This window comes from Chaetodon auriga, chromosome 22 (genome assembly GCF_051107435.1).
Source record: "Chaetodon auriga isolate fChaAug3 chromosome 22, fChaAug3.hap1, whole genome shotgun sequence".
NCBI lineage: Eukaryota > Metazoa > Chordata > Actinopteri > Chaetodontiformes > Chaetodontidae > Chaetodon > Chaetodon auriga.
The window spans coordinates 6,162,388-6,172,846 of record NC_135095.1 but is presented as its reverse complement, the minus strand read 5'-3'; the positions used below and the strand labels follow the sequence as shown (position 1 = coordinate 6,172,846).

General features: G+C 43.7%; 1 protein-coding gene across 1 annotated transcript in view; it reads left to right on the top strand.

Moving 5' to 3' along the window:
- Positions 1 to 1,157: 1,157 nt before the first annotated feature.
- The window catches only part of plxnc1 (plexin C1), a 21,321-nt gene continuing 12,019 nt past the window's right edge, over positions 1,158 to 10,459 (top strand). The window contains exons 1-15 of the mRNA XM_076721850.1: positions 1,158 to 2,966; positions 3,560 to 3,682; positions 5,557 to 5,691; positions 5,784 to 5,884; positions 5,958 to 6,063; positions 6,148 to 6,313; positions 6,483 to 6,585; positions 6,683 to 6,758; positions 6,997 to 7,038; positions 7,169 to 7,302; positions 7,977 to 8,156; positions 9,313 to 9,421; positions 9,738 to 9,914; positions 9,999 to 10,166; positions 10,261 to 10,363. Of these exons, the coding sequence (XP_076577965.1) occupies positions 1,950 to 2,966; positions 3,560 to 3,682; positions 5,557 to 5,691; positions 5,784 to 5,884; positions 5,958 to 6,063; positions 6,148 to 6,313; positions 6,483 to 6,585; positions 6,683 to 6,758; positions 6,997 to 7,038; positions 7,169 to 7,302; positions 7,977 to 8,156; positions 9,313 to 9,421; positions 9,738 to 9,914; positions 9,999 to 10,166; positions 10,261 to 10,363 (2,740 nt within the window). The 5' untranslated portion in view covers positions 1,158 to 1,949. The remainder of the gene's footprint in view (positions 2,967 to 3,559; positions 3,683 to 5,556; positions 5,692 to 5,783; positions 5,885 to 5,957; positions 6,064 to 6,147; positions 6,314 to 6,482; positions 6,586 to 6,682; positions 6,759 to 6,996; positions 7,039 to 7,168; positions 7,303 to 7,976; positions 8,157 to 9,312; positions 9,422 to 9,737; positions 9,915 to 9,998; positions 10,167 to 10,260; positions 10,364 to 10,459) is intronic.

Here is a 10,459-nt window from a genome sequence, read left to right as displayed (position 1 = left end):
TTATTAAATGATTCCTCAAAGCCAAATATTTCTAATTTAGTAAACGGGAAAATCCTCTTTCAAAGGTTTTTTTCTGCATCCAAGGCAGCTGTGATGGTCGCTGCATGTTGTGATGGTGGATAATGCCTTAAGTTATACAGTTGGGGGGTTTTTTATTATTATTATTATGGATAAAGTGACTTTTTTTCTGGTTTTCCTCTGTTGAACGTTCACTATTTTAGGCTTTGATATTGTTTTTGTTCCAGTTCAGCTTCATGTTCCGTTTTCCTTTCTTTTTTTTTTTATAAAGGGAAAATGAACTTGTTTTTCCTCTTAACGCTGCCGTTCCTGTTTCCCACAGAAGAATTGGTGATGACTTTGGAAAATCATTTATTTCCAGGAAGGATGCCCACTTTTTTCTGAGTAGAATTTAACTTCCAAACTCAGGGTGTTTGAGGACAGGTGTGTTAAAGCGCCATCTGACGGTGGGTTTGTGCAGATTGGTGGAAATACCTGGACCTCTTTTTGTGTGTTGCTGTGAGTCGGAATATGTGTGTGCGCGTCTAACGGTGCAGGAGGTTGAGCGTGTGTTTGCAGCTGAGGTGTCACGTCTTCATCTCGGCGGCCCGCATCTGTCCACGTGTATAATCGGTGCGGTGGAATTATTGCTGTTTTTTCCTTCCCTCGGCTGTTTTTGGACTGGTATAGGTGTTTGTGCCTTTGTAAAAAATTCCAGTGGAAATCAAACGTGTAAGTCGTTCCTTGCAGCTGTCTTGTCGGTGACCTAGTTCTTCATGAGTGCTCGAACTTGGCTCTGATCGGAAGCGCTCGATTGTCCCAGATGTTTGCTCGGTGGAATGTGATGTTGACGGTCTCTGCTTCAACTTTGAGCTGTCTAGTCATGGATTTCTTTACTGATTTTGGGGGGGGTAGTCGTCTTTCAGTTGTAACCCGTGGCTCCTGCTGCTGGTCAACAGCTTCGTCGTTTTGTCTTTGGTCTTAACAGAGGTTGACTTCATGTGTTGACGGAGTGTTGTAGTGATTTGTTTTACCTAAAAGACAGAGCTTCCCAAAGCTGACACTAGATGTCCTCCAGCCGTCACTGATATGATTGCTGTGCTGGAGCTTGAACACGAACATAGTAGCGTATTTCGGTTTTCAGCGTTGGTCTGCTGATAGTGTTGATCTGAAGGGTTCGTGCCCTCTTCAGGTCCATGAGTTTGGGGGGAAACATATTTTGATGGATGCAGCTCACCAGCCACTTCACTTCATATCGTCCAATGTCTCACTTGTTGGGGGAAGTGGGGAGGCATCATCTGCTGTGTTCTCCCTGAGCTCCCTGTAACCGACGTTCAATAATACTGACTATTGTCACTGTATGCTACAGCTGGGGGTGTTCAATGACTTGTAGATGCTGGATGAGCATCGAATATGCCATGAAAATCACTCAAGTTGCTTGTAAAGATGGATAAGGACCACTGTCATGTGGCGTTTGACATATAGCAGACCTATCTCAACTCTGCTGCCTGACTGAGCAGACTTTGACTCGAGCAGTAGATGGATGTGGACGTAGAGGTCGTCGCCCAGTCGCAGCAGCGCGACCTTTGGTTCTTCTTGAGGTCGATGTCATGACATGAACTGTTGAAAATGTAGTCAAACGCTTTTTCGCCGTCGTTCAGAATTTGCACGGGAGCGCACACGTATGACTTCACGCACATGTTCTGTGGTTAGACTAGACCTGCTTGACTTTGTTTGAAAACCTGGTGAAAGCGCAAACATTATATTTGAGAGATGATGAAGACGGTTAGATTTCAGTTTCGCTGCGCGCGCTCCCTCCCACTTTGAGCGCTTCTCGTTTCAACAGAGGCACGGTGGTGCGCTTTTACGCACGGCCCCAGTGACACTGTGGATGAGAGCAGAGTGCCATGAAGACCGTCAGCGTGTGAGCGTTTTGCTGTTGCCACTGCAAGATGATCCTGTTGCCTGGTCTGCTGTTCATCCTCTGGAGGGAACCGGCTCGGTGCCTGGAAGTGGGTAAAGGCTTTGATGTTTTTAAGGGAGACATCCGCCAGTTCGCCGTAACCACCAACACGGTTTACGTCGCTACAAAGGACAGGCTGTACCAGCTGAACCACGACCTGTCGCCGGTCCAGAGTGTGACCCAGAGAGGAGTCCTGAAGGGTGGGTCACAGCCGACCGAAGCGCAGTTTCACCGTATTTCTGCGACAGATAAGTGGAACGCAACTCTCAGTGTCAACATATTGTTGCCGTTTGTTGAAAATGGCACTCTGATCAGCTGCGGTTTGATCGACAACGAATGCGGTTACTGCGAAGTGCTGGACCTGAACGACATTTCAAATGTGCTGTACAAGGAGCACATCCAGGTGGGGCCACCTTGGCGCAGCAGCGCGTCCGTCAGCTTTCTGGTCAACGTGGAGCACACAAGTACAGAGACTTACATTCTGACTGGCATACAGCAACTCGAAGGCAACTCTACAAAGACCAGCTGCTCCACCGGATCTGAAGCGGTCAACCTTCATAATACGAATAACAATCAGAAAGGATTTATATTTTCAAACACTGGCGAGTTCTCTAATACTGCGATTAAACGTACAGGCAATGTGGAGTTTGTGGATGGATTTCAGATTGGTTTAATCATTTATCTTTTCTCCAACTTGCCCTCGAGCGACAAAAGCAACGAAGTGCGTCTCATTTGGCTTGAAGGCAAATCAGGCAAAACCCAGACTCTGAAGTCGCTGAGGGGCGCGACCCTCAGTGTCTCTGATGGGGGTAAAGGCAGCAAACTCCTGGCCTCCTCAGTGATCCCGGGTGGGTCGGGACCTGTGCTGTGGAGCGGGGTGTTCAGTGTGGACGGAGGTCAAACCAAGACAGAGCTGGCAGTGTTCGACATCAGCCTCGACCGTACCACAGAGGCCGATTTCGATCGGGACTTCTGCAGCGTCTGCACGGACAAGCAAAAACCGGCGGTGGGTGGCTGTATTGTAAATACACCTGTTACAGCAGTTTCATCTCTGGCCATAAAGCATCTACAGGCTCTAACAAGCTGGAATGTTAAAATAAAACAAGAATTTGAGAATAAATGCTCTTTTTAAAATCACTTTTACCCTCAGGGAAGTTGTCTCAAACACTTCCACTATGTAAATTAACGCCACAATAAGGAGTCAGGGTTATTTCCAAGTGCAGTTTGGTCTGCCAGTGGCTACATAATTGAGGAAGGAACTAGGTTTTGCTGACTGATAGTTGGCTTATTTATTCATTTTACCGCAAGATTTTTTTGATTGAGCAGTAATAGTTGAGATACATTCCACTGATACAAATATAGATACTTGGCTTATTTCATAATCAAAGAAAAACCTATCATTCAAAAAAGTCTTTAAATGGTGAGAAGTCTATTTATGAGGTACCTACATTGACAGATATAGATAGCCATACTGTACAGGATGAATGAACATGACTCACTTTAAGTACACAATGCAGTTAATTGAGCTTTTGGGCTAATTCAAGTTTCTGCAATACTTCAAAGCTCTGTTCCGATGACCAGTGTGTTTGTGTTACACAGCCAAAGACACTGACGCCAAAGACGGTGCTCCTCAGGCAGAACTACATGACCTCAGTGGTGGCAGTGAGGCACAAGGCCTGGATGGTTTTCTTCATTGGGACAGGAGATGGGCAACTCATTAAGGTGCGTATGAAAAGTGATATGCATCTGTTGTTCGCTAAGAATCAGTCATTCAGCAACACAGGTGACAGCATGCATCAAGGGTGCATCAGAAATGGATTTTTCACTAGCCAATTGGCAGCGTCATTCAGTGCACTTTGTAAAATTGAATGGCGGTGTTTATTAAATGAAAGGAAGGAAGATGCTCTATAGGAGGGAAGATACTCTAAAATGCTTCCATTACAACTTCCAACAAATTGCAGGTGTAATGTGGTTTTATTTGTTGTGCGAAAGTGCAGAAACTGTTGGCAAATTGTCATTTTAGCTTTGGAACTCGTCTTAGTGGGGCCTGAAAAATAACATCCAATTTCTTGTATCGCTTTTGGTTCATACTGACCATCTCCCTGTCACCTCCTTTGTTATTTCCTCTGCCAACTCCTCCATCACATCATCCTCCGTCCTCTTTCCATCTCCTTGATGCAACAACTGAGTCCATTACGCTGTGCACGCTCGCTCACATGATTAACGACTTGGACATAAGTCTGGGAGCACTCCACATTAACACTCTGCTCAACACAATAGGCTCTTTTCATGCTCAGTTTACTTTAACAAGTCTTCATAAAACCTCTAAGTGTATTTCTAACAGCTGTGCAGAAGGAGAGAACAGAGAAAAATGGCTTTTCTATTGACTCAGAGGCTAATGTCACACATAAAGGAAGACAGCTGATAGCTTGTAGAAAATGTGTTGAAATAAGGGGAATCTACTTGTGAGATGACGGCGAGATGCTGTAGCTGTAATACCTATGATTAAATGAAATACAAACAGGAACTGACGCAAGCTATTGGTTGTGAGCATTTAAGTGGTTGTGGTCATGTTTTAGGCACACCAATTTCTGTTTCTTTAGCATTATTTGTCCGTTATGGCCGAGCATGATGCTTCAACAAAACACATAATTGAACCATTGACTGACTGTGGAGTCAGATGCTGCAGAAGGACACATAACCATGTCACTTCTGCTTAAACATTTACCCCGAGCACCACAAAATAAGGTTGCAACACATCCTGTGTCCTGTGCTAAAATGAGGCAACGCAGTGAAAATGATGCGAGCCGAGGGACAGAAACTCAACAGAAACACCAGCATGAAGTTTTCAGCACGCTTGAGTTTTTCTCTGTGCTGGTGGGAGTTTGTAGTAGATTCAGAAGACAACAGTGTCCCCATTAGACCTGAAAGGCACCAGTGGATTGAGGTTTTCCTCAACAAGCTTAATGCTGGTGGTTATTAGCTAGTGGCTTGACCTCTAAGAGATGCCTGAGCAGCAGATATACCAGGAAATGTAGCGAGCTCCTACAGAATCACCACAGTCATTGATTGCGGCAGCATATCATTTCCCCATTATTTTTTCTGCATAGGTCTTGTCTAATATACTGGTGCACAATACCCTTTGTTGCATTCTGTTATAATGAGTTCATAAAGACACTCACAGATGTTTTTGGCAGGGTGGAGTATTAGTTGTACTGTTTGTCAGAAGCAGGGGTAATGTTCTTTACTAGGACAAAGACAAGAGGTAAGACAGGGACAATTAAGGCGATATTATGAAGGCTAGCATGTAGGTATAAAAATGATTTAGGTTACCTGGTTAGCAAAGTTCAAGTTAGCCATTCTAGCAGCAGCTCTTCCATCATCAGTGCCACACTCTAAAATGAACGAAAATGGATGAAAAACAATTTGTTTCTGTTTCCATTTTTTTTAGATTTTGAGTAGTTCCCTCTTTCTTGTTCTAGTTTGACTGTTAGCTCCCATGCAAAAACTTTTTGTAATATATCCACCCATAATACGCCTTAATATTTGATTATCATTCTCGCCCAAACATAACAACGCTACATTCTTGTTGTCAGCTTGCTGTGGACAAGAACTATCACACCAACTGTCCCAGGGTGCTCTACAGGGCCAATGACGACCGCCAAGTGTTTCCCAACATGCGTCTGGCTCAAGGGGATCTAAAACACATCTATGTGCCATTTCAAAAGCAGGTAGGTGTGAATACGCTGAATTTTATGACCACAATGTCATATGTGCCTATCCTGCATTTTAAAGTGTTGCTATGTTTGCGTTTTCATTCTAGCTTAGGCGTGTGCTTGTGTCAAAGTGCAGCACATACACAGATGTGGAGGACTGTTGGTCTGCACAGGATCCATACTGTGTCTGGTGCGGCTCTACAGGGAGGTCAGTGAAACATCTGCAGCTGACACCTTTAAACTATCCTAAACCTGGCTAAAACGTCATTTTCTCCCCATAGCTGCACATTCGAAGATGAGTGCCGAGATTCAGACTGGATATCCATTCCTGATGATTCTCAACAGAAAATGGTTTCCTACAAAGTTATGAAGAACAGCACTGACCAGGTACAGACCAGGTACAAGTTTTAACTATAATCAGTTGTGACTGTCAGGTTTTTTTTTTAACGTTCACATCCCTTCCTCTGTCAGATCACATTTAACATCCAGACACACTTGACTGTGGGCCAGAAGGCGCTGTCTAACTTCGCCTGTCAATTCTCTGCAAGTTCCAGTGAGCTTTGTAGCAGGAGCAGCCCTCCTCCAAAGTTCCCACAATGCACCTGCATCCTTGCAAATAGCACACTTCCTGCTAAAGGTCAGTGACTTTTGATAAATAGAAGGATCCAGTGAATTAAATACCTGACAAATAAGGACCTTCATCAGATGAAAAAGTCGACAAATCTGTGTCATATTGTTACATTACACGTGCATTACTGAAAATTGTGGTCAAGACTCTGACTCACTCTATTATTTTCATGTAACAGGCCTCAGTGTCACAGTTAGGATTAGACTTGGGACCACGGAGTTGTCGGAAACACTGAACATATCCAACTGCGCTGATATCAGGGGACCACCAACTTCAGTCCTGTAAGTCCATTACTATTTTCAAGATGTCAAAGTAGACATAACCTGTAATAGAAATGCATGTGGTCCAGTGTCGTCAGCAACAATATTTTCTCTTCAGGTGTCGGCAGTGTATCAAGATGGGGTGCGGCTGGAGAACCAGCGGCTGTTCCTGGGCCAATCAAGGAACGAGGAATGTAAGGTTTTACCTATTTATCTGACATAAGCTTTTCCAGACTTCACACATGTTGTACATGCACAGCAAAATACCAGATAAGTTGATTAAGATAACGTTAGCTCAGGCTAGCTGTTTTCTACTGTTTCCAGGTTCTTGGCTAGGCAAAAGTTAGCCGAAATAGGTCCTGAATTAGCTCTCACTTAATAGTGCCTTTACAGTGGATGTCATGTAACATGCTGGATGTCCTCCTCCTGCAGGACAGTGTTTGCGAAACGACGGAGTCAGGCATGAACTTTTCTGTGAGTCTGAACCTCTCCTCACGCACACACTCTTCCTCTGATGCTCACCTCGTTCACAGTCATTCGAGGTTAAAACATCAGCAGAAGGAAACGTTACAACTGATGATCTCTGTGTGTGTTTTACCGTCAGAGACCAGAGATCTTCTCCATCTCTCCCGACGTCGTGTCTTTCTACGGCAGAAACCATGCGCTGTTGTCCGGTCGTAACCTCGGTGGCGTGACGGGAGTGAGGGTCCAGGCAGAGATGGACTGCAAGCCAAAAGAGTGAGTCAGTTTATGGCCAGCGAAGATTATACTTACACTATAAATGATATTTCAGAGACAGCAATTGGCACGTGGAAACGCCACTCATGTTATGAATCGACATACTCTACAGTTCAGATTGCTCAGTGCTTACCAGTGACTGTCCGATCAACACTTCATGTGCACTGCTTTTTCGTGAAGCTGAAAACTGGATGGATGGATGGATGGACGTAAAACAGGGTTCTGCTTTACAGATGTAGGCGGTCGGATTTTTGTGAAGTTTTTGTGGAAGTACTTACATTAAAATGTGGTTCACACATGCAAGGGCTTCTAGATTCCAATCTTCAGTCTGGTGACACAGCAAGTCAGAAACCTATTCAACATCAGTCGGCCTGCTGCTCATTTGGTAGATTTTGCCCAGTTTTTAATGTCAATTTGAAACTAAAGCTGATGGTGCCCCTGCTTTAGGGGTTGAGGAATTTAAAAATAAATCCAACAGTAGAATTATCTTTTGGATGTGCTAAGCTTATGAAACGCCCTCTTGTTAGATGCTGAGGAAGATTTTGCTGCTGAGCATCAGGTTTTCGGCATATTACTGTCATTATGTTCTCAGAACAAGTCCCCTCTGCAAAAAAAGCCAGCCCTGATTGTGGTTCTGGTTCTGATACTGGTTTCTCTCTATCTGCTCTGGGCAGATCTCCTGTATGGAACAACACTGGCGTGAGTCTGACGTTCCACATTCCCAGCGCCGATAACAAAGGCGTGGTCAAAGTGTGTGTTCTCCTCCCAGACGGTAGTTGCCATGGCTTCGCTAAAATCACCTACCGGTCATCACCATCCTGCACTAAAATTGCACCAAACAGCACCTGGATCAGGTATGACTGGATTTTGTTGGCATTTTTTCATTCCAAATGCATGTGATTTTTGCTCTTGACAGCAGTCAACACTGAAAGCTATAAAAAAGGGCAGTGAAATCTTTAGTATGCTATTTTGGGATCTGCCCCAAGTGCTTTGTCACTAACTTCAATCCAGACTTATTCTAGGAAACAGTGTTGGTAACTGAGTATCAGTTATGGGCTGAGGGTCATCTTATGGAGAAAGATGGCCACTTCCCCAAAGCAATTTCGCTCACTATGAGATCACTTCCTTTTCAGTTATTGCAGCTGAAAGTGTCACTTCTGCTTTTGTGTTTTGCCCCTTGACAAGCAATGGTGTTAAAAGACAAAACAGTGAAGATACTTTAGAGTTTAATAATCAGAATCAGAATCAGAATCAGAAAAAGCTTTATTGCCAAGTATGATTTAACACATACGAGGAATTTATTGTGGTGCAGTTGGTGTATGACACATCTATTAAAAATGAGAGCACAAAATATAACAATATAAATAGATATACACAAGTCTATTTTTTTTTTAATAACAATTTATTTCCATTTAGTCGTATCATAGTACGCATAAAAATGAAAAATCCCTGAACACAGGAATGAGTTTGTCACCATTACGTTTAATAAGGAAGAAGCGGAGCCCACACCGCTGCTTGTCACGGTACATTTTGGGAGTGGCCATCACTGGTTGAACCATGTTAAAGGAGTCACAGAAAACGCAAGAGCAGAGCTTTGCATTTCACTGTGCACGCTGATGTTGCACGGAAACATTAGTGTCCACCATTGTGGTTTGTGACTCATGCCCATCAGTAAGCATGCGCAGCTTGCTAATGCACTCATCCTGCATAGAGCGCAGCACGTCTTGTTTTTGCCCTGCTAGCTGCAGAGCCTAAGAATGGTGATAACAAACTTTCCTCTATGTTAGCTACACTTCTTTTAATGTTCTACAACCAGCCACATTTTCAGGATGGTTTTTGTTTTGTCCAATTGTATTATAGGGTGTAGTGAACAGTGAAGCTTCCGGTGGTAGCCACAGATGTTTTTTTTGCCATCACGTTAGCCTATCGTTGTAAGAACAGGATTTCTCGCGTTTCAAATCTGTATTAAGTTTCCTCTTCTCTGATTGGCTGCTGCTCTGCGTCCTGTAGTGGGATGAGGAAGATCACGCTCATTGGATCCCACCTGGATTTTGTGGAAGGGGTCATACACAACTACACCCTGCAGGATGTCAGACTTCCCACAAACAGCAGCTATCAGGTGGCACTGCAGTCAGGCACAGTGTATCGTTACCTTACATTAATTATGTCACGTCATGTCATGCTGCACTACAGTATATTAGCACATTATATCGCATCATGCCATATTATAGTATGTTAGACTATCTTGTGGAAACCATGTCATATTCTAGTATTAAATTATGCAGCATTATGTTGTACTAGCATATTTTTTTTTTACATCAACCAGTGTTACCTTGTTTCCTTGTGTTATCATCAGGTCACATTACAGTTTACCATGTCATCAGCATCACAGATGATGTTATATATAACGCAGAGTGTTTTTTAATTCTCTGCAGAATCTCATTTATGACACACCTGCAGCTGAAAATATTGGGAGTTTCAACAGCGGTGTGTTACTGAAAGTAGTTAATACAACCTTGGGCTGCTCCACAACGATAACCTACTATCCAGACCCCGAGTTCACCAACTTCACAGCCACAAGGACGGGGGACGACGTCCGCATCACCATAGAGGTAATGCATATGATTTTAGCGCACGAGCACAGGTTTAGGAGATGAATACATAAAGGTTAGCATTTGTTTCTGTTGTCATGTTAGAAAAAGGCCGACAAACTGGAGATGACCCCAGATGAGTTGTCAGTGTGGGGCATTCAGGAAGGAAAACAATACGTCTGCTTCATGGAAGCCAAAGAAACCAGTAAAGAGACAGACTTTTTCATCTGTGAGATCCGAATGACACCTGACGCTACATTTCAGCAGTTAATGGTAAATCTCTCAGTCACACTACGTCACGCTGGACAATAGAGAAATAAAATGCGACGTTTGAGTAGTAAACTGTGTGATTCTTGCTTTTTGACAGATCAAGTATGGAGACAAGACAGTAACGCTGGAGCTTGAATCTTCATCTGGTCTGTCCCTTCTGATACTGCTGGTCCTGCTGCTGATACCCTGCATTATTGTCTGTAAGTACACAAAGTAGAGTTGAGTGCTTTGACCCATTCTGGTCCACCACCGGCCTTTTTTTTTAATTTGCAAAATTCTATTTGTCTGCTTGGTTT